Raw genomic sequence first — 25171 nt, 5'->3', positions numbered from 1 at the left:
TTCTTGACGTACCAGGAAACTTATTTAGCTGCGCTCATGCCTGGACCATTATTGCATACACCAAATAAGCAGCAGGGCAGAGAACATCACTGCAGATGAAGGCACTCTGTTTCTGGAGGAGAGGGTGAGAAACAGACCAGGGAATGACGAAAGGCTAACAAGCTCAGAGCATTAGGAAACATATGCAATCATAGTAGAGGGCTGCTGTTTCCTTTTCAATATGTCATACTTGTACAAGCCAGAGTGTAATTGCACTGGGGATGGGGGGGGGAATGTCTGCATCACTTTTCAAAATCCTGTTTTTGCCCCCCCTTCTGGTTGGATTTACGAACAAAACATTTTTCTAAACAGTGTCCTCTGACAGTCCAGCTTCCAAAATCCAGAGAGAAAAGTTGACAGTTGATAAAAATGTTGATAAGCTCATCTGATTCAACTTACTTAATTACTACCGTGAGCTCACAGCAATAAGCTTAATGAGCAGCACCCAGTTACTTCCGAACTTCCGGTTTTGCTCTTTAGGCTACATACATGTTACCTCTACACCCTCTGATTGGTGGAGACTGTTGGAGCCTGCAGGTACTACTGTACTTCAGCCTGGAAAAAAATACTGTCAAGTCCTCTGTACATATTTGGGGTAAAAAAAAAAAAATTGTATCTATATTATTTACAGTGAATTTTCTTCTAAAAAGATGCTAGAATTGAACATCAATAAAGTATGAGGCAGTCACGAACAGGGCTCTCTTTAGCAAAGATACAATATTTATCAGGGCTCTGTCAAGGAAACTAAATGTGATTTTAAGTAGAGTTAGTGTATTAATAATACAACGTAGAATTTGTAATGTCTGTTAGAATATTAAAAGGAGCACCAACAACCAATTTCATAATAATGTGTTAGTTACTAGACTGATGTAAAAGCAGGAAATAGCGTACTTTTTTATTTCTAATGTACCTCAGATTTCATGTGTCCCCCAACTTCTGAACTTGTAAAAACTTTGCTTGTTCTTCCTGCCTCCATTTAAAAAGGTAATTAATTCATAAAACCACATGCTTTGACATTTAAATCGTGTCGAAGCAAAAAGTCTAAAGTCTAAAAATCTATTGCAGTGCTGTATAAAATTAAGGATTTCTTAAAATCAGGCTTCATTATACATTTTATATTGTTCACTTTTACATACATTACAAACTGTGTTGAATTATGGGGAAATACATATCGAACAAATACATATCAAATTTTTATACATTGAAAAACCGCCAAGAATTGGTCACAAGACTACTCACATCAAGGACGACAAAATAATCTAACACACTATTAAATTAAAGACTCTGAAATTCAGAGACTTGGTTGATTTTACTGGAAAATGCCACGACGCATGTAAAAATGAGTAATATCTGAAAGTGTCCAAATGTTGCTTAAAATTAGAGAAAGGTATTACGACGAGAGGAATATAACATGCTCAACAAAACAAAGGGTGAGGACTAATGTCAAAACAAATATATATTTCAGTTGAACAGTTGTAGTGAGGAACTGCAAATGTGTAGCAACAAAAATGTTTAAAAATAATCTGATGAACAGAAAATTGTGTGATCAGAATGTCATGTTGGTGTGGATATTATACATTTTTGTTTGCGTTTATTTTGATGGCAAATAGGTTGTGTACTGTAAAAAAAAAAAGTCTTTTTCAGTCTTTTCATGTTGTGTTGTATTGTTTCTACTGCACTGTTTTGTTAGAATGAATTAACTTTCTGGTGTTTTATTTGTTATTGTTTTGTTCTATCTATTTGTGTAATTACTTACAGATCAATTTTCAAGATGAACGTTACTCTTTACTGTATCACATAAAATAATTGGTGTACAATTTACACATAATGCGTTCTAATTGAATCAGGAATCAAAACTGTTTCAATGTTTTTGTCATCGCCAGTAATATCGTTTCACAAGTGTCAAAAAAAAAATCCCCAAAGTGTTTTCCTTTCAGAGTTGGAGTGATTTATTTGACATTGAAGTGCTGTTTTTAATTGAGTAATTATACTCAAGCTATCACCGAAAGCCACAAAATCTTGAAGTTTTAACACTTTCCCCCAACTGTTAACAAGCTGGAAATGATCCCGATCCTTTTTGTCAAACCTCTGAAGTATTTTAACGCCTGCACTGAACCCCTGAACATCTTCCATCTACACCATCAACACCAGAGCCTCTAATATCCACAATGAAGAATACTGTAAAGAGCTTCAGTTATTACTCGCATAAATAAAGTAGGCCTTTGTAAGCGCTCTTCATTGATCCATTACAGAAAGAAAAATGTTAGTACTTAACAAGAATTATTAGTAATTTTGTGGCTTTCGGTGATAGCTTGAGTATAATTACTCAATTAAAAACAGCACTTCAATGTCAAATAAATCACTCCAACTCTGAAAGGAAAACACTTTGGGGATTTTTTTTGTCAGTTGTGAAACGATATTACTGGCAATGACGAAAACATTTATTACTCAATTACAGAAACATTTAATGTTTTAATGAGTAATTAGTAAAAAAACTATTAGAAAATATATGAATTTATTTTTTCCACTCAGTTGTGCAGTTATGCATTTCATACCACTTAGCAGAATGAACAAATTAAAACAAAATGGGCCTAAAGTACATCTCAGCTACTGGAAACATAAATTCCACTAAGACTGTAAAAAGACTCAAATTAAAATCCTCATTTAGTAAATATTGTCCTGCGTTACGTCGACAATCATTTTTCCCAGCCTGAAAGTTCTTGTGTGTGCGGCTCAATGATGTGTTTTTAATAGTTTTTGGACAACAATGGAGCTCTATGGCACAGAGGAATGAGATATATAAGGCTTTGGACACACACACACACACAATACTTGTGAGAAGGATCAATTCATTGTTGGTTTGGGTCTTTGAGGGATTTGTTGACAGTAAGAAAAATATGGTATAACACCAGACTTACTCTTTAAGTAGTTTTGTAGATTGTGTCAATATGATGTAGTCTGTGTATTCCCTTTTAGCGTGCCTAGCCACAGCGCAGGTTTCTATAGATGCTGGTTTTAGTGGCATTAGTTCCTCTTTGGTCTTATGGGGGAGTGGAAAGCAAACCTCTGGATGTGGCCTGCCTGTTCCTTGCACTTGGGGGATCTTATCTGTCCGAGGAGGTGAGGAGACCTCCTATCCTCCACATCCAGATGAAAAACAAGGGAAACTCATCTGACAACAGAAAGACACGCTGTTCCAAGTGACTCAGGAAGCCCATCTGCTCCGACCCAACCTCCACCCTGCACGGTACCTTTGATTTCTGCAGGAGCTCCTCTACGATCCAGAACAGGTGGCACGAGTTCTGATACTGGTCCACGGGAAACTTGTCGAGCCCTGAGCTCTCCTTCTCCTGGAAAGTAACATTAGGCCACATTAGAATAACCACCTTAAATTGAGAGGAGTGTCAGGAAAAGGATGTAAATGCAACCTGAATACAGTTGCATACAACTGACAATCAATCGCGACGGATTTAATTTGCAAACATTTGAGTGATTTGGATACAGCTCACGGCATGATGGGAAAAAAAGCCAATTATTGAGTGGCTTTTTTGCTAAAACAACTTCAGTTTGTTTGGCTGCACTCCTCCCTCTAAGTGTCAGTCTGTATGACCCGAAGTCATTAAACTGGACGTTGGATCATTAACATCACTGCAATACTTGACATAATTGTGCAATATTCTGTGTTAATACTCCTGTGCAATATACTCCTTTCAGTTTAAAATTCCCTATTTATTTTGATATTTATTCATACCTCAATTACTGCTGTGCAATATCCTCCGTCTCATTATAATCTTAATAAGCTGCACTTAACTTGACAGTTCACTATTACTATGCACTATTACTTTATACCGTATTATTATCATCATCATCATCAACCGGTGAACCCACTTTGTACTTCACACTTGTTTTTGCTTTTATACTTATACCCAGTTGGTACTTCATTTATTTTCTGTATTATAGTGTATTATATATTTTTTGCTTAGTACATCTCTTCCTGTGTGCACTGACGTGACAGTGAGCTGCTGTAACAAAGAGTTTCCCCTCGGGGATCAATGAAGTATTTCTGATTCTGATTGACTGTAAACAGATATGCCAGCTGCTCTTCTGTTGTATTTCTGCCTAAGTAGCTGCTCAAGGACCTGTATGATTAAACCGTACTTAACAAGGTTAGGGTAACCAGGACTGAGATTTTAAGGATTACAACTAAGTTCATCAATCAGCTAGACTATTTTCCAGCAGTCCAAGGACTGATCGGCACTGTCCATTTATGTAACAGTGAAGAGGCTTCTCAACAACCATGACAGACCGACAGTATCCAAAGCATTCAGTATCTCAGGGTGAAAGTGAATACACTCCACTGGCGTCTTCCCACTGCAGAGCTTTTTGACTACCTCGTGTCCTCTGCCAGAGATGGGCGCAGAGGACACTTCAGTTGAGTTCAGGAATTGCTGAAAGTGTTCCTTCCACTGCCCAACAAAATCCCCAGTCCAAGTCAGAAGTTGTCAACCCCTGCCAAAAACTGACTGATCCCCTTCCTGATGTCGAAAGCGCTTTGAGGCCAACTGTGAGTCCTTCCACACTGGCCTCCCTAAATTACTCACACACCTGAACGGTAAATGGTAAATAGATGAAACCTGCTGCGGATTTATGTGCTGCGCTTTCAACCACCATTACTGCAGTGGCAGAGTGGAACTGATTGTACCCATTTACACTGACAGTGAAAGCAGAAATGTTTTGGTTGATCATGGTCATCAGTCACCCCCCTCCAACAGATGAAGGCAGTAAACGTGGAAGTTATTCAATCTCACAGCACTAGTCTGAAATTTGGGGCATTGGGGGAAAAACATCAATGTACACTGTCTGGAAATTGGACTCAATTTGATTGAAAAGTTTTGTTGATTATAATGTTTCAACACGTAACCAGTTCTACAGGATCTCCTGGGCAGATTTTTTGGCAAAAATGTCTTACATACATCGCAGCTTGTCTACTTTCATTTACAACCCGGACTGATCTATACCCATCTGCTGATTCATGAGTGCCCTGGGCTAACCAAACCCAAAAGGTCTCCTACTTCAACTTAACAGCTGCCTTCATCTTTGGTGTTGACTAACAGGATCTGGGATTGCTGCCATTACAACCTTCTGGCCACATCTTCAAGCAGCAGCCTCCACAAAGGCAGCTTTGAGCTCTCAAATGTTTAATATGCCAGAGCTTCCTACCACATCCTGGAGGTCAACCAGCACAAATACCTTCCCTGCTTGTGGGAAATACTGGAGCCAAGATGTAGAAATTAAGTCCTTTTAACTAAATGAAAGAAATTAACTAATTTCCGATGGGTATAATCTAAGGGACAGACAGTGGTAAGAAACCGGCAGACAAGGTGAATCATTACTCAAACACTGGAGTAATCCTTCAGGGATGATGGGTTGATAGATGATGTTGCAACATGCTGAAAATACTTGCACAGCCTATTTAACAACAGATGACAGCACAGAAATGAGGTGCGAGGGTGATTGTTTTCAGAGGACACACTAAGTTCAAAGCATACAAGCCACAAAACACCACAAACCAAATGTTAATTATTCAAATCAACAGAAGCTACTGGATTCCTTCCAGACTATATATATATCAGTGTGCCTTTGTAAATGTGTGTGCCAGATTTTTTGCATGAGAAAGTTTCTGTGTGTGCACCTTTGTGTGTGTGAGATGTCACGGAGAAAAACAACCGCCAGATGGCTGTCAGGTATTCCTCCAGGCTTAAGCTTTCAGAAAGCTGACAGAATGCGACAACACCCCCCCTTAACCCCTTACAAACACACACACACCACTTAGACCCCATCAGGATTGGGTCACTTAGCACTTTGCTCTAGAGAACTAGAACACCATTTTCTTTATATCTCACAATTCACTTTTTCCAATTTTGCCTGCTTGAAAACTCTGTTTCTCTGATACAGCAACACTAAGATTATCTAAGACAGAAATCTCCTGCTGACACAATGACGATTAATGACTAAAATCAATGTGTAATCAATAACATTTTAGTGGCTCTCGGCACAACGTGTCAGCAGTGTGTCTTACCGTTTGTGTTGCTCATCATCGAAACTCACTCCTATGTTACCTTAGTGGCTTCATTTCAAGCTTCAGAATGTTTTTAACGCTTGGAACTACCAGCTATGCTCTCAGCACCTGCTTTAGCTTCTCCAAAACCCACAGCGAACTCAGTGCTGCATTTGAAATATTGCATTTGTGCAATATTCTGTGTATTACTCCCGTGCAATATTTAGTTTTCCCATGTTAGTTTTTCCTATTTATTGATATTGATATTATATACCTCCAGTACTGCTGTGCAATATCTTAATAATCTCAAAGACAATCTCGACAGTACATGCACCACTGCTTATTACTTATTACTTATATTATTACATTGTATTATACTGTATTATCATCATCAACCGGTAAACCCACATGGTACTTCACACTTATTTTATCTTATAATTATACCCACCTGGTACTTAATTTATTTTCTGACCTGTTTTTATAGTGTATTGTATTATATTTTTTGCTAGTACTTTCTCCTGTGTGCACTGACGTAAAGGCGAGCTGCTGTAACAAAGAGTTTCCCTACGGGGATCAATAAAGTATTTCTGATTCTGAAACATTTTGGACTTCAGTACTGATGTGGAGCTCGCATTACATTTGCTGGACATGTAAACAATGTTAGCCGCATTGCTAATGTTGATGCATAATGTTGTTAAGTGATGATGAATATTAATAATGGATCAAATAAGTGTAATGTGAAAGTAGTTAATCAAAGTGATGAACCCACAGAGAAATCACCCGACTCTGCCGTTTCCCTCAGCTCTTCTGAGCTTTTTTAATGTTTGTTTTGGTTTTACAGCCACCAACTCAGCGCTCTTATAAAGTGTTTCCAGCAGCAGCAGGCAGCTGTTTTTTAGCAAACAAGCTCTGATAAATCCTCTGTGCACTACCTGCCCAACACCAAACAGCAGACAGACACAGTTAGAGACTAGCTGGTGAAGAAAGTGGAACATTTAGCAGCTAAAGAGACAGATGTTTGTCTCAGGAGTTGGTGGAGACCAAAATAGAGCTAAAAGAGAGTGAATATTAGACTTACATTAATCAGATGACACAAACACGACTCCAAATTAATTTATAATGTTGCTTTGTAACATGTAGATGTGTAAATAACACATTTGCGATATCAACTTAATAAGGTGTAATATATAATTTTGTGTTTACAGCTTGTTGCACTGCTCCCACGTGGTTTAACTGAAATCCAGTGACACTCTCTTGTCAGATGTTTGTCGGGTCACACAGGAAGTAAATACATAGATGAAACTTTGAAATGTATTCATGCTAACTTCATCTTTGACTTCCAGTAAGAGCAGTGTGGCAACACTGAGCAGATACTCCCAATATTTACGAACACGTCTGTAGAGTCGATGGCACTAATGAGCAGAAAGCTTCCCATGAGATGAAATCTCTGCTTTGTCATCCATCTTTGAATATCAGTATATTGATTCAAAGACCATGTCTGTGATTTTTAGGATCTCATAAATGTAAGCTATACTGACATACTGCACATACGGTCATTAAAAAGTGAGTTATAGATGGAAAATCGTGATTTTGGGTTCTCAACCTGATTATGATTCAAAGCATAACTCAGACTTAAGTGTTAGCCCATTTATTAAAAGAACTGTCAATCAATTTGAGTGTGATAACAGGTTCCAATCATGTGTTTGAGGTGTGAATTCAGGGACTGTATTGTGTGTGTGTATAAAAATATATATATATATATATATATATATATATATATATACGCGTACAGTATTTGGTGAAACGTTGCCATTAAGGCAGCCTGACACAGAGGCCTCAGATATTCACACTGTCTGCTGCAGCATCTGTCAACAAGATGGAAAGGACATATTTTATCTGAGTGAACAGGGGGAGGAAGACTGCAGCGGGATGTGGCTCTGCAAATCATCAATATGAAGAGGATTGTCTGAGCTCTTTCCATGCACAGATTCTGGATGTTCGGACACCATGTCTCTTTTGAGCTCAGCACATTTAAATTATTTCTTGCCACCATGAGCGCTCTACCAGTGTGGTTGGATGATCCATTCAAAAACCAACAAAATATGAAATTAAATGAAGCCGCGTGTGTGGGAATTAAAGCTCACTGAAACTATTTCATTAAGGATTTATTCTAAACATGGTTTCAGTTCAACTGACTAAACAGTGCATATCCTATTTGTAGGCTTTGCCAATAATTTATGTGCAGATTTTCTTTTAAAGCAGAAACATCTGAAGCTCTACACATACTGCAAGTTTTCAGTTTCCAGGTCTCAACAGCAACGGGATTTGAGCCAGTATAAAACATTTTCAGCATTCTGGTTGCTGCTGATGACAACCACCTCACTGATGCAAGGTCTAGGGCAGCTACTAATGACAATATTCAATATTAATTATTAATTGTTCTTTCGATTAATGGATTCAATGTTTGGTCTATAAATGTCAGAAAATAACGTCAAATGCCCATCAGACTTTCCCACAGCCGAAGAAGCTCACTTCAAATCAACAGTCAAAACCCCAAAAATACTTAGTTTACGAAGACAAACTACTAAGAAAACCTGCAAAAGGTCACTTCTGAGAAGCTGGAACCAGAACATTTTGGCAAATGACTTAAACGATTTATTGAATTTCAAAATAGTTACTTTTCTATCAATCAATGAACAGATTAATTGAATTATGGTTCCAGCACTGCTAAAGTCACAAAAAAATCTATTGATTATTTAATTAAAGCTGAATGATCCCATTACAGAATAACCCACAAGACAGCAGTACTGATAGAGAGGCAACAAAATCCAAGAAACAGAATTTCTTTGTTTTCTTTTGAAATTTTTCACTTTTTTGATTATTTTTTGGCGTTTATCAGCAGCTTGATACTGTAGAGAAACAGCCAGGCAGGATTTGGACTTTTGAGGCAAATTTATTTATTTTTTTTTACAAAAACACTGGGGGTGAAACAATTAATCAGCAACAATTTTGATAATCGATTAATCGTTGAAGTCATTTGTCAGTGCTAAACATTCTCTGGTGTTACTTTCTAATAAGCTGCTTTTCTCCATTTGATATTATTCTAAATTAATTATCTTTGGAGAGGAGTAATTTGAAGATGTGACCTTGGGGCTTGGAAACATTTTCCAACTAAACAATTAGATGAATCAATGATGAATTATTTTCAATAATCGTTAGTTGGAGCCCTAATAACATACACAAACATTGTTTAACACGGATCCCTTAAATTCGTTTATTAAAAAGGTTCGTGACCAAAATATTCTCATTACTTATCGGCTGACATAGCGTTATGAACAGATCTGTGATAATATCAGCTGATATATCGGGCAGGTGATTTATTGATCAGGCTCTAGTGTAGAGTGACGGAAAATTTGAATGACATAAAGCTAGACTCAAACAGCAATATACAGTTACATGATGTGTGTCTTTGACCGCTGGACCACCAGGACATCCAAACGTTGAGACTTTACCAAAACCTGAGCTGCAATTTTTTAATGCATGCAAGATGATACTGCAAACCCTGAACAGTTAACAGCTCCATCAGGAGAAAACAAGTTTGTTCATTCGAGGACGCACGTCATTTACAAGCACTGAGCTGGACAAACACTGTAAATTGAAGCAAAGCAAGGGGGCATCTTAAAAAATATGGGGAGGCACAGATCCCGAGAATAGGGTACATAATAACTGCCAACAGACGACGTGCATCAAAATACTGGAGGACCACAGGAAATAAGGCTGTCCTACAAAAAAGGTTTTCAATACCTTTTTCTACAGTCTAAGAAATGAAGAGCTCATATTATCCTAAAATTGTTTGCTGCTTCTCCCACATCAAACTGCTCCGGTCCAACGCTCTCTGACACAACTAACTACACAACTAATCAGGCATTATATTTTTAATTATGCTTACTTGTTTTGTATATAGCAATATCTGGTGCAGTGATGAAAAAACTGCATACACTACCACCAGTCACAGTTTACACTCAGGTGTGTGTGATGATTATTTACTTTTATATGTGATTTATCTGGCCATCAATCATCACCTCTGTAAACAACGCTATACCTTCAGTTTCATTTGACAACAGCATATAACAGCATTCAGGAGGAAGAGGTGGTTTGTGTCAGTGAGGTTGGTAAGAAGGAGCCCAAGATATTCGTACTTTAATCTCCAACCTGTCAAGCACTCACATGCACAAAGAATTTATGAAGCCATGAAGCGAGATTCGATGGACAGCTAAAATCGATAACTGGAACGAAAATGTGATGGAGCATCTGTGAAGAAAACAACTACTCGTCCAGCTGGCAGAAATGGTCGCTTGAGGTAAAAATGTGGAAACCACAGTGGACCTGCTGGCCTCCTCATACAGTATGCAACCTGCTTTAGAAACCTTTGCCACATTACACGAGGTCTTACTCATGGAGCCAAGCCCAAACAACAGCTGAATACAACTGTACATACTGCTGATTCTCTGACACAGTATCGGCAAAAATGGAACATTAAATGTGACGCAATGGCTGTCACAAATTGGTGTTTCTTGCATAGTCATTGTATTGGATTATGTAATACATGTGTTGGTGTTATTTTCCTCTCCCTGTATTAAAAGCACGTAACAATACAAGTATTTACTGTACAAATAGGGTCAAGAGGTTAAGTTATTTTCAATTAAATGTTAACATTACACTTCTGGAGTTGTCACACACCACCAGGATATTTAATGAGCAAAGCATCCTATCTAACTAAATCTAAATAAATCATCACTTGCAAAATACTGCACGACCAGCCGTGATTCTGCCAGAGACATAACTCTGACAAGAGTGAAATAAGAGAGTAAATTGTTTGGAGAAAAAAAGAAAGTTTCTCTTTTTTGAACTGAAGGGAATTAGGTGCAACTGTCAGCTTTGTGCTCACGTCAATTACAACCCATAGCACACTCCAATCATGTCATACAGACATATATGGGAAGCAAATGTGATAAAATTACTGGTTTTCTGGAGAGTTGACATGCATCAAAGCTGGTAAATAGGACAGTGGCGTATCATGATGTGTCGACATGCGTCAAGATGCCGCTGGTGTGTGTTGCCATTAATTACCCAGTCTGTCTGGGTATTTAACGATACTAGTGCCAATATAATACCGGAGTTTCAGTACTAATACCAAAAACAATTATTTTTTTCCAATTATTTCAGTAACTTTGTTTGTTAGAACCATGAATGTCTGTAGAAATTTTGTGCTAATCCATCTAGTACATGTTCAGATATTTTAAGTTAAGGCATTACTTTGACCTGCTGGTGGCGCAGGTAGAATTCATCCTGTACCATATTTTATGGCAATCCATCCAATAGTTGTTGAGATATTTCAGTCTGGACTGACTGACCGACCTTGCCATTCATAGAGCCACAACTTGGGAAACTTCCCGTCCCCATTATCCACCACTCAGTTATTCTCCTGGGGCATTACTGGTACAATTAGGGCTACACAATTAATCGAAATACTATCGAAACCGCAACATGGCCAAGTGCAATATCCAAATCCCATTTTTGATGAAGGTAAAATGTGACAAAACATTATAATGAAGTACTGCGGTGCTGCAGAGATGTCCCGGCCTGCACATCTTGTTCTCCAGATGTAAGAAAACATGTTTGTTTCGCATAGACCCAACAAATGTCACATCATCATGATTTTAATAGTTTTTTAAGAGAAAAATTTAAATTCTGATGCAAAAAATGATCATTCCCACTAATCATGAATCATATCGACGGGCCGCAGGACGACAGGATTTGTTGCTGCCTTGTCATAATCCTGATAAACTATTATCTCTCTCCATGCCAGGTAAAGGGCAGCTTTTTACTTTCAGGCCAAACCGCAAAGTCAAAACGAACTTTATCCTCGACATCTCTAAAGGTTGGACGTGTGGATTCAGGTGGCGCGGAGGTTCGCAATCGACTTTCCAGGTGAGCATGGTGATGAGTTCTGGCTTTGAAACTTGGCAACAGGATACTGTAGAGAGCCTTTGAATATCTGCAGGAGGTTGCACCTTTAACACAGAGGCTCATGCCCTACAACTGTGGCCTCAAAAGGCGATAATTAGCTACCCTGAGAATCAGTTCGTCAGAAATGAACACAATCATCTATGTTTACATGGTGCAACATGATCACAGCTGCTGTTTTGAGGATCCAATTTGGATTTAAGTATCTGTTTTTTGCTATTTTTCCAAACATTACACCTTGATGGTAAAAAATTATAACATACATCATAAGCTTCAACTCAAACAGTAACGCTAAGCAGCATTTGGACTAACGCACGTTGTGTTAGCAATAAAATGAATCCTTCACAAGTGTCAACCCGAGAATACGAAAGTGGAACACCTAGCAGCTAAAGAGCCAGATATTTAACCTCAGGAGTTGGTGGAGAGCAAACCACAGTTACAAGGAGAGGGAATATTGAACTTACATTTGTGGTGGAAATTTCTGTAATAAAGAGCTCACAAACAATCTGAGTTTTGTTGTTACACTTGCAAGTGGACCCAAACAACCTTCAACAGAGTTTCAGGCTGACAGAGCAACTCCTCCTTCTCTCAGTATCCATTTATACATTTCTGTGATGTGGCCACCTTGGAGTGAGTCCATCTGATGACAAAGGCCGTGTGATATGGTTGAAAGCACTGGAAAAAGCTAGCAAGTGGACTTTGAGTTGGGATTGTTTTGTTGAGACTGCTTTGTCGACACTTATATAACCATTTTCTCTGAATTCTGAAAAACCAGTCACAGAACGTGTTATACACATATGAATTAATAAAGATGATACATGAACACGAGTCTAAATGAAGTTAAATTAAAGTGACAGAATGAATGGATGAATCTGACAGTCTAGTATGAAACAATAAGCAGGGTCAGATGGGTCATTGTGAAATCATCGCTTTTTCCATCTCTACACAGTCCTTCAAATTTAACCATCATTACTCAAACTCTCATTACTGTGGTTTGAAGGCAGAAATTAGAAATAATGCATCAGTATCGAGACAGTGTAGAAATAATAAGAAATTTCATAGTCTGAGGGCTACTTGTACAGATGCTTGAAAACAGTGTGTCAAAAGAAACAACCCGTTAATTACCACAGGTGGGATTTGGAAATGTGAAAGACCTCGTGCACTGAGGTGGATGAGAACCTGGACTGTGGTAAGGAGACAACTCTGGTATCTGTATGCAGCAAGGGAGCCTGAAGCACCATGACCCAGATAACATCAGCGTCCCTGAGATTATAAAGCTGTGCCCTGAATGGGATTTAATCATCCATTTGATTGGACCTGGAGCTCGTTACTGTTCAGACTGGGTCACAGGCAAGCCGACAGCCTGCAACTGACGGAGGGAGAGTCCGACAGACGGGTGGGACTGAAAGTTTCTCAAGTGGAAGAAAACACAAGAATGAAGATGGATACGAGGGGTTGACAAAAACACTTACTTCACAGTAACTGAATCATAGTTGAAAACAGGGCTGCAACTAATGACTATTTGATTATTCTGCCAGTTATTTTATCAATTACTTTATTGTTTAGTTTATAAAATGTCAGAAAATAGTAAAAAATGTCTTGTTTTTTCCAATCAATAGCCCAAAACCAAAAGATAATCAATTTATAATAATATAACACAGAGAAAAGCAGTAAATCCGCCCATTGGAGACGCTGGAACCACAGAATTGCTTAAAAGCTCCAGAAAACTTGGTTTCAAATCTTAAAGCAGCATTAATAGATTGTTTTTTGGCCACTTGGGGGGCGGAGCAACAAGCTGTACTCATAACACTGACATTAGCAAACGGTTGCCTATTTGTTTTGTGCGGCTTTGACAAAACTCACATATTAAAGTGCTAATGGCCAGATTTTGTTTTTACAGCTGATAAATGCGGCTAATTAGCTTTCAACCTTCTGACTCACGGCTTTACCGCTGTTTGTAATTCTGACGAAGTTACTTCAGTTTACGTCAGTATCTTTTTCCAGGAAGTACCTACATATAAAAAGAGGAAAGAGACAGATACAGAAAATAGGGTGACAAAAAGGGGAAGAGAACAAGAGAGAAAAGGAGTGACATCAAGGTAAACGTCAGGAAGAAGATCATGAGAGAAAAGAGCAAAAGAGCTTCATGGAAAATGCAAAAGGCAGAGAAAGAACGAACCTGAAAGGAAGAGATTGATATAAAAAAAAAAGAGAGGAAGAACAGGCGACAGAGGCAGAGAGACAAACACAGAGTGAGGCAGAGGAAGTCGAGAGTGTGAGGGAGAAGCCGACAAAGAGTACATAATGAAGCTGTGCTCCGCCGGGAGTGTGAAGGGCAGTAATTTACTGATCAAGGACAGAGATTGATTTGTCACCGGAGTGGAAAAGAAAGCCCACAGCGTGAGTGAGACGCTTCAGCCTTCTCTCTACAACGGTACTGTCAGTCAGCCGGTACAGTATTACCATCGAAATGCACAGAAAGCTCAGCCTGTGCTGACCCAGGCCACAGCTACACAGAGGTCGGCCCAAAAGAACTGCCAGGTCCAGTTTGATGTGAATGCAGGGCGAGTTTTTCAGCCCTGCTTCCTGGTCTACAGCACACATGGGGGACAAAGTTTCTAACAATTTCCATTTCCACTGAGCCTGTTGTTCAAAAAGCCCTTTTTTTACCCCATTTTGACTTGATTTTTGAATGTATAAATCTATTCTGTATAGCCTTGCCAGCTCTCAAAAACACTTTCACATGTGAAGCAGTGATTGTTTCTCTTGTAATAAAGCCAATAATGACACTATATGAATATTACGCAGCATCTTTTAGAAAGTCCCAACTTTGAAATTCAATTCAAGCATACAAATGAGAGAATTACCTGGTTTTACTGCCTGTTTCACTCACAGATAGTGGGTGATTTGACGATAAGACAACAACTTGTCAAGCAGTAAAGATTGTTATCAATATATTATCATGATATAACATTACATACTGTAATAGAAGACTATATCTATATCACTTACCCGTTCTTGTTAAGCTGAATTAGTGTTTGTTTAGTGCAAAACTTTCTCTGGTTTAATGAAACATACATCTTCCTTTTTTGAAATGACCTTCCAAATGTTGCTGCTCCCACTGCAGTCTTCTTTGCTCTCCCAACTTTAAACTGAAAACTTTAACCACCAACTTTCTGATTAGCAGTAGCTAAAGAAGGCATGAGATCAATGTCGTTACCAGGCTTACAATGTGCCAACTCTGCCTGTCACAAAGCATTAACTCATGCAGAGGTCTCTGATAAAAGACTTTGTGCTGAATGTGTTTAAAGTCCAACCGTAACATAAAATCATGACAATAGACATAAAATATTACATCAACTGCTCTGATGTTCCACAAATCAAGCTGATTGTTTGGACCTTCTTTCTATCCTTGTTCATGTCACAAATACATTGTATGTGCATGAGCTAAACTTGACAACTAATCTGGTTAAAGAAAAGTATTTCAGGTTGTCCACTGCTATGTGTAATTAACTTTCTACCCAAGCTACAGCTGGGCTCAAACCTGAACTGCTAACTGGCTGATTTCAGCGGCTGACGGCTGTAGTTGTCGATTAGACGTCGTGGGTGTGAATCACAGAGGGCTGATCTGTGATGGCAGCTCCCTTTGGTCTGAGCACGTCTGGATCAACACAAGGAAGTATCAGGGTTAAAGATGCAAAATAAAAGCCAGTCAGTCGCACACAGCACAAACTCAAAGAGCAAAAAGGCCTGAGCTCATTCCTGTTAGTTAGCAGTGTCTGTTACAATGCTTCACAAATCACACGTGTAGAAACACTAAACTGTCATTATCAATTCATCTGTAAATACATTTTCAAATCACAGAGTCCAAGGTGACATCTTCAAATGTCTTGTTTTGTCCGACAAACAAAACCCAAAGATATTAAATCCACAAAAAGACATAAAACAGAGAAAAGCAGCAAATCCTCACAGCGGAAACAGAGTTGGAATTTTTGCTTGATCAATAATTAAACGTTTGATTATCAACATTGCTGTTGATCGATTTCTGTTGATCAACTAGGCCTAACTGATAGCAGTTAGTAGGGTTTGTGGACGAGAGAGTTGTTTTACAAAACTGTTTTGCCGTGGCAATAATCGACAAAGGTTAAGAATGCAATGCAATCACAAACAAATGAATCAAGACGAAATTCTATTTTATTTTCTGTTAAGATTAGTTTTGCAAAAAATGTTGTGTTGCTTTTATACTTGAAAAAAAATGGGTTAAATATGAGAATAAGCCTTTTTACCAGTACTTGTTTTGATGACAGACTGTTTGCGGCCCTGTGGCCTGCCTCATACAGCCTCGTCATACACAGCAGTCGTATGACACTTATGGTACGACTCTCCTTACAAATGATTCCTGGTGGTCCTCCACTGAAGTGAGTATGACAACAGTGTGCTTCAGGCTTACAGACAACATGGCCGCACACCAACTTCCCCACCCGTTAGCCCAGAGCAGACAACAACTCCCAAGAATTGATTTTTTTCCTCTGTCTTGTAGAAGTGTCCGCTTGCAGTGTTTTCTTTTTTCCCCCTGACCATCTCTTTCAAGGCGGTCCTCTGACAATCCACTGATTCAACCGACAGAAAATCGATCCAATCTCATCCAAGTCGGCGTTCTCTGTGCTCATATCTTGACATCTCGACTGCCCGAGGAGTTGGAAGAACACAGGTTTATCTGTTCCACGCACACATACAAAAAAAGTACTGCATCTCCTTGTTTTTCCTGGAAATTTATCTGAGCATCAGCAACCCAAGAAAAGTCCATTGGGTTTCTTTTTTGTTAAATGGTCTCACGAAGCAGTGACAGTTACAGAGAGGAGGTCTGTCACATCTGTAGAGCAGAGTTCCCCCAAAGACCAAACCACAATATTTACAGTGTTTGCCCACTCAGAGAGACTTGATAGAGCAGAAAGCTGACAAAAGCGCTATCCTTAGGCCTAACCGCCACTCCTCCCATACTCACAGAGGGTGGCTAAGATCAAACTAAGAGTCAGACTGCAGACAGACGTCTAAATTCATCTGTTGCACAAAGCCGTCTGGTTTATGACTATTTTAGGCAAGGCAAGTTTATTTGTATGTTTTAGGACTAATTTGCCATGAATTCTGGGTAAATTAAGACGTGCTGACGAGCAACCGCGTGAAACCGCACAGCTCCGTTCACTCCAGCAGAAAATGTTTGCCTTCTGGAAGAATTCAACAGTTAAAAGGACATTTTCCTGCGAACGTTCAGTGAAGAGTATAGTCCTTTGGTATAAAATCTCAGTGCGGTGCAGACCTGCAGCAGAGCTGAGCTGCTGAGGTTTCTTCATGTGGCAGGACTCCGTACGTCAGGCTCAGGACAGTTTCCTTGGTCAAACAAAAACAACTGATAACGTCCTCACTTCTGGATATTTCCAACAGTTTACTGCAGTTTTTTATCATTTGGTGCCACTGATTGTTACCATGGAAACTTGGCAGTTCAGTTTTAGCCTCGGGGTAGGGGCGCTAACGTTTTGGGCTTAAAATAAGTCAGTCATTTTTGTGCAACTGTCTAGCCTGCATTGGATTAATCAGTGGCCTAACACTACAGACCAGTCTAAAATATCTTTGTGAAACTGGCCCCTGACCAGCTTTAAGCACAATGACTGAACCTTCTTTCACTGTTTTACTCACTACAGATTTACTACTACCTGGATCTTATTTTCATAGTTTTGGCCATCGTTACTATCAGTATTAACATTGTCACCAAGTTAATACCTGAGATCTGAGAAAAAAAGAGAGGTGAAATTGCTATAAAGAAGTCCAACAGGTCAAGAAATACGAGCAGTCAGACGATCAGACCCTAAGAGTTTAGAATCAAGAATATTAAGTGGTAAATCCGTCATCGTTATCACGGTAAACTGCATAAGTGCCGTGCAATTGGAAAGTTTGATTGGCAGAGCAACAGTAACTAAGGCGGCAGGGCTTAGCGAACGGTCAATTAATTCTGCATTAATTAATTTACTGTCATTAAAATCTTTACATTCACTATGAGAGAATGAAATACATTAGAAGTGACAATAGCTACAATAACAAATAATAATAATCCTGAAATCTCTCACAGGTGCTGCACAGTTTAAGTTTATACAAGTTATTACGTGTTTGTTCCACATTTTCTGCATTACATTGATCTATATAACACACACTAGGTGCTTTAAATTTGAATTCAAAGTGCAGATTATGTGCCATCATCTCTAAACAACGCTGTTGTTACCTGAGAAGCTACTGAAAAGATCTTTATTTTAAAACTAGAATAAAATATGAAATTATAGGTAGTAGTGGTACAGAAGAGGAGGGCGATCAAAGATTCCCAACATTATTTCTACATGTGCAGCTTTTCTCTGTAAACTGTTATATGTGACCAACAAATCAACAACTTGACTATTGACTCAGGTGACTATTCATTCACCTGAGTGAATACAAAGGATGTTAAAAACCTACTTTGCATGTCTGTGGTGTGTTGGAGCATGTGAGTTTAACAGTAACTCTGCAGAGGCTCCCAGGTTTAGCTTTATAAAGTGACTTTGATCAAGTCTCACTTTCCTTTCTGGTTAGACTGCTAATGAGAGCAGTGCGCTTTGAGGATAGAGGACGGCTTTGATCCTCATCTAATTGTCCAGCAATTTCTCTGCCGTTCTCGCCTTAATCTGATCATTCTTCAAATCCGTCACGCGTGCAGTGGTGGATGGAGCCGAGCTCACCACACCGAGAATGTGTCTGTCATCAAGCAGTTTGTTCAAGGAAACTGGGCGTGACTGGGGGTTTAAAAGCTACTGAGTTTTAAAATGGTACACAGGTTTTGCAAAAGACTCGTCTCTAACCATTACGTGTTACCATTCTGTACAGCATTTCTCAACTAAGTGATATTTGCATTATTAACAATGGATCACATGACTCTGCAGTTCCACGGAGCTTTATAGCCTCTTTTAGCTCATAGTTTTACGTCATATTTACCGTATGAGTCAGCCTAATGCTGAAACGATTAGTTTATTAATAAACCTGTCGATCGACAAAACATTAATCACCAAAAATGTTGATAATCAATTGTATTGTAAGTCATTTATCAAGAAAAGAAAAAGGCAAATTCTGGTTCCAGCCTCTCAAATGCGAGTATTTGCTGCTATTCTTCGTTTAATAATCATAGTAAATTGTTGATCGAACAAAACAAGACATTTGAAGACTGGGCTGTTTTTTAATATTAGACATCAGTTATCAATTAAACAATTATTCAACTAATCTAAAACAATCTACAGATTAATCAATAATTGTAAGTTGTTGCCCTAGTTCGGTCTTGGTGCTCTCATCAACCACATTTCCAGCAGCAGCAGACAGACGCAGTTAGAGACCAGCTGATATTTTTCTCAGGAGTTGGTGGAGACCAAACCAGAGCTACGTGCAGCTTAAATGTTACTGCTTAGGTTGTTTTTACACAACTGTGACAATACTGGAGTTCAACAAAGCTAAAGAAAGATGTATGTGTAAATATACAGTGTGTGAACATCAATGTTTTTCAAATAAACGCTGTAAATATGGCGATGCTGTTTTAATAGATGACTACTTGGTGCTGTCAGTGTTTTTTGAACACCAAGGATCACGGAAAGTAAGCCGAACACATTGTTGATTGTAATTCCCCTTTGCTGACATGATGCATATTTAAAGTTGTGAAAGTTAAACACATCAGTGGATTTTGGGAATAAACTGGCCTCTGTCTCTGCACAGTCATAGTTTGGATTCTAGTGCAGGATTTGGCAATTCTGCCAAAATTCATTTAGTTCTGGGCCAAATTCCTGCTCTTTAAATGTACTTGGCAATGACGCAGATTGGTCTAAATATTGGCTCAATTAATTTTACATTTTCTCCAGCAATGACAGCCAAAGTTTAGCCGCTCTGCAGACTAAATATAGCTGACAAACCACAGTGTGTACATGTCTCTACACAGTGCTCAGGATGATATAAGTTAGCTCTTAGCAGATTTGTAGGCCAGTCAGATAGTAGCTCAACCTAAAATGCCAAAGCCATTATAACTATAACTGTGAAGTGCTGGTATCCATTACTCAAGATTGCCTGAGAATGCTACAGCTTACATTTATGTGGGACACATCTAACTGATAGTAGATGCCATTAAAAATGCTTCTGTCCATTGAAAAAGTCAGTGAAGAGAGAGAGAGAGAGAGAGAAAAAGTACATTCCCAATGCCTTTGGTCTAATTCAATACAGCCATTACTGCATGTATTTATCCATCCAAATCCACAGGATGCATGTGATAGCAGAGATTAAGTAGAGTCGTAGAGCAGTAGATTATTTTAGTGAAAGCTGAGGCAGGAGCACTGTGGGAGGAAGATGACAGACAGAGACAAAGACAACAGGCAACTAGAGAGCCAACGAATGCTAATTAATTAAGCCATCACCACACATGCCACCAGAGCTTCCACACAAAAGTCCCCAGAAAATGTCTGAAAAATACTTACGAGACAAGAGATAATAGCAAAGCATTTTTCACCTTTCAGTTTTCTACCACAGATTTTAAAGCAAGTGATGTACCTGCTGCTAACTGCTGAGAGTGCAGAGAGAGAGACAACGGTCAGTCATAAAAGGGCATCTTGATTTGCATGCCTCAACTATGACTGAGTACAGCACAGGTCATCTTCCATATTACTCCGCAGAGGTCACCACATCAAGTAAAATGCTACTACAGAAAATGAGATGTAGACCACACACACACACACACACACACATATATTAAGTTTTCAAGAACAGGTAAGTGACACTAACTTGTGATGGGCTGATGACTTGCTGCATCCCATTACACCAGTGAATGAAGGGATAGTTCATTTCCCCATGATGTCCAACAGCAGTAAGCAAGTGTGGAGAATAAATCAATGAATGATAACAGCTTTAAAATTATTATTGTGTTCCTGTCCTACTAAAGGGCCGGATATGCTCCAAACCAGACACACAGGGCAGGATCGACAGTCACATGGACCCGTGCAGCTATGCAGGGGTATAATTTCACAGTGGCAATGTCGGGGTTAAGTTAGGGTTTGATTGCCTACATGTAGCCAACATGTCCTTCGTCCCTCGCCACGTCCTCCAGATCCTCCTGGAAGATCCGAAGATGTTCCCAGGCCAGATGGGAGATATATATATATATCTATATATATATATATATATATATATATAATCCCCTGCAGTGTGTTCTGGGTCTGCCCTCTCTCGTCTCTCTCAAGGTAGGCGTGGAGATTGCATCACAGTTCATTTTGTAGTTGGTCATTTTGAGACAACACAATGAGACAAACAGTGCTGTTATCCTGTGTTGCTCTGTGTACAATGACGCAGCAAAGAAAATAAAAGTGCAGTGACTCGACTGAAAAAATGTGAGTCTTCTCGACTGATTATTCGAGTCATCAGCTCTAATAGGTGTCCACCGAGAGCTTTGCCTTCGAACCCGGAGTGAGTTGGGATTTGGCATTTGAGTTGAACTTATTGTAAATGTCATTACGACAAAAGTTGGTAGGAACTTGCTTTGGTGAGCTCATAGGATGGTAAACGGACTGCATTTATATAGTGCTTTTCTACCTTAACGGACAAAGCGCTTTACAATGTTACCTCTCATTCATATTCACACACACCCCGATGGCGGCGGAGCTGCCATGCAACTTGGGGTTAAGTGTCTTGTTCAAGGACACTTCGACATGTGGACGGGAGATCTAACTGCCAACCCTGTGATTAATGGACAACCCCCTCTACCTCACAGCCGCCGCAAGACGGACAGGATGGACAGGATAACGCAGAATACTAATGAAACCATCATATAAAGAGACATACCGTATTAAAAATGTACCAAATACCATAAATAAATGTACATGGAAAAGTGAGTGTTGAAGAAAAGGTGAGATAAAAGGTTTTTGGAAACAGAATTTTCAAATACACAATAACATTGTGGTACCTGCACCATTACATGTCTCCAATTCCACCAAAAAAAATCTATCCGATAATGGGTGTTAGGTAACTCATGGGGGGGGGAGGCACAGCCTAACAGCCCTTTTAATTCCCATAGCCACAGATAAAAACACAGCAGGATACGTGTGGGTCAGAAGAGACAAAGCTATTCATTAAAATAACAAATGCCATCTTAGGTGGGAAGCAGCGATGAAATGTCACGATGGACCAGAGTTGGTGCTCGATTAATTCTGTTATCTTGTCACACGTTTCGAGTATATTAGCATAACAGTAGTGGATAACACTTACTGAGTCCCATTTTATTTTGCAAACTTTTCAGAAATCCACTTAAAACTTACTCAACATTTTAATGGAAACAGAACTACTGAGATAACACATAAAAACTAATATGATAAAAGGATCCAAATGGCATATTATACATCACTGTTAAATTATACTCTCTCTTGGTCAAACACATGATTCATTTGAATAGATTTGAACGCAAACCCATGTGGGCTTTTTGTGAGGAACTGGTCTAGATGTATTCGATTCACACAGAGTTCAAGACTGAATGGGACGCTGCTTGGCTGTAATGAGTACAAGGCATCTGTTGAGTTTATAAACTGAGATTTTTTTTAAATTCGAACAGATAAAAACTAATTGAATATTTAATATTTTCCCACATTCAAACAGTAGTTAAAATTCGCCCTACTACCAAAACAGAAGTTCTGCTGCCCGACCCGGACCGTTCTGCTGCATGAAGTTGTGGGCTTGGTATGCGCTCAGGTTTGGTTATTTTGAAATGTAATTTGTCTGTGTGAACAAGAAATGTTTTCTCTTTCTCTGTCTAACTGTGCCAGTCGTCTGCGTCCATTGCACTGCAAGTGAAAACACTATAGAGAGACGAAGTGAAACTGGAACTTCCAGGTTCTGTTGCAGAACTTCATTCAAAATCCCATTGACATTTATTATAATAATAATAATAATAATAATAATAATAATAATAAATAAATAAAATTAATTAATTTTTATAAAAACATTTTTAATGTTGTGATTGGTGGACCATTATGGACTAAAGGAATATAAATAATCGAGGAATGGATACATATTCTGACTTTGTGACTGCTTCAAAAAGCTAGGGAGTCACCACTTTTTTTTTTTTTTTTAGAGCTGAATGAATAATACTTTGGTGCTCATGGTTTCTGTAAATTTAACTTAACGATTGAATTGTGGCGAATTTAACGATGTGTAGCATGTCCATATTGACAAAAAAAACCATTTATAGTTGTATGCACGATCTAAGCAGCTTAGAACTAGCTCCAACGGGCGACCCGATGGGCTTTAAGAGGTTTTATATATCCAAAGAACTTCTATAAAAACCAAACCCATCGAATTGAGACCTGCGTTTATTTGTCAAAATGCGTAGCCACACCCGGCCAGTAAAAGGGATCGGTGTCTAATTGGGACTCGGCTTTTAATTGAAGTTTTAAGAGTGAAAGAGACAACTAATGTGTTACATTAGCCTGGTCAGTAACAAATGAAATAAAGTAAAATGTAGCTTTGGGTCTTGGGTTGGGTTTGGGTCTTAAATTTGACAGTACCAGTCAAGTTCAGTTGGTTTGAGTCAATAAGAGGCAAGGTACAGATGTCCTGGCCCTGAACCAAAGAAGACAACAAAGTTATAAAAACCATATGTTCATTACCTGTTAGCCTCTCTGACCGCAACCTGTGTTAGACGCTTGTTTTCTCTACCAGAAGTCTAACTGTTAGTGAAAAGATGAAATGTTTAATATGGTTAATATGAAGACTACTGCCGCTACAGCTGGTGTAAAAGGCAGTCGGATTTTTACCCTGAGACTTGCATCTTTGTGTCTGCAGCTTTATCATCCCCCGGATGGTTACACAATGGTTCCCTCTTGTTGCTCTTCCTCTATCGGGGCCGACTATCTCCTCTTCTCAACTTACCGCTGACTCAACTCAACATGCCAGCATCCTCCCCACCTGCCTGCCCTGTGCTTCATACAAAACTGTATGAAGCGCAGGAAGGAAACTATAGCAATGTCGTCATCATTTGTTTTCCCTGCGACGCTGTGTTATTGGTTTTCTTCCCCCCCGAGGAACAGAGCAGAGCTGGTGAGTAAGGAGAAAGAACGAAGGAAGGAAGGACGAAGCTCTTGGTTGCAACTCGAACCGAGAGGAGGGCTGTTTGTAATACTCATAGTAGGTCTGTGTGAGCATTATAGAGCTCTACTGACTGAGAATTGACTTTTCTCTGTTCACTCAGTGCGATTTTCACAAACTACAGCATGCCTGCTCTGCACCACAGACTGCTAGAACTGACATTTTGTGGAAAATGTGAAATTGTGGAGTTTAAAAGCAGATTTACAAATGGTCAATTACCACGACTGAAGGATTTCGATTTATCTCAGTCACTCAGTGCCTTGGAAACAGTGATCTTTACACCTACAGTAGCCGACCGTTCTGCTGTCATGGTGACACACATGACAACCAGAACAAATGAGCTTTAAAAAGGCACATGAAGCTAGTTTCTTAGTAATGGCATCCATGTGCACGGCAGCTCATCTCACATCTCCTAAAGGCTGCCAGTCCAAATACCACTGCCACTCACACGGACAAAGCAGCTCCATTAAACTCACAATTTTTGAGAATGAATTCACCTCATCTGAGTCAGAGATTACTATCAAGCATTGGACCACCCCGCGCTCGAGAAAAATGTACGACTAGGAGTATTTGAAAGTCGGGAATCAGCCACCTCCTGATATTTAAAAGATGAAATGTGATGTAAGGAGCAGTCCCGGAGCAAAAATATTCCCTGAGCATTCACTGAAGGCTGTGGAGCCAACGAGTGCAAATTGAACTGGCACTGGCCTTTAGAGGCATCAGCTGCGATGCTCATTTCCTCTGGCTTTGCCACCGCCGCTGAACCCTGCAAACTCATTCATCACCCCACAGCCAAATTTAATATCCACAAGCCAAACTTAATATCATTAAGGGCAATCAGCCCAGACACTGGCTGGTTAAGAAACT

General features: G+C 39.3%; 1 protein-coding gene across 6 annotated transcripts in view; it reads right to left on the bottom strand.

The window, feature by feature from the left end:
* mei4 (meiosis-specific, MEI4 homolog (S. cerevisiae)) overlaps positions 1–25171 on the bottom strand; it is a 105629-nt gene that overhangs the window by 47665 nt on the left and 32793 nt on the right. For 3 of the 6 annotated variants that reach the window (XM_044170148.1, XM_044170149.1, XM_044170147.1), the window contains exon 3: positions 3291–3389. In XM_044170148.1, the coding sequence (XP_044026083.1) occupies positions 3291–3389 (99 nt within the window). Of the gene's footprint in view, positions 1–2581; positions 3212–3290; positions 3390–25171 lie in introns of those variants that run through there. The other 3 variants (XM_044170143.1, XM_044170145.1, XM_044170146.1) reach the window with 2 other exon arrangements.

This window comes from Siniperca chuatsi, linkage group LG16 (genome assembly GCF_020085105.1).
Source record: "Siniperca chuatsi isolate FFG_IHB_CAS linkage group LG16, ASM2008510v1, whole genome shotgun sequence".
Taxonomy (NCBI): domain Eukaryota; kingdom Metazoa; phylum Chordata; class Actinopteri; order Centrarchiformes; family Sinipercidae; genus Siniperca; species Siniperca chuatsi.
This window is presented reverse-complemented; position numbering and strand designations above follow the sequence as displayed.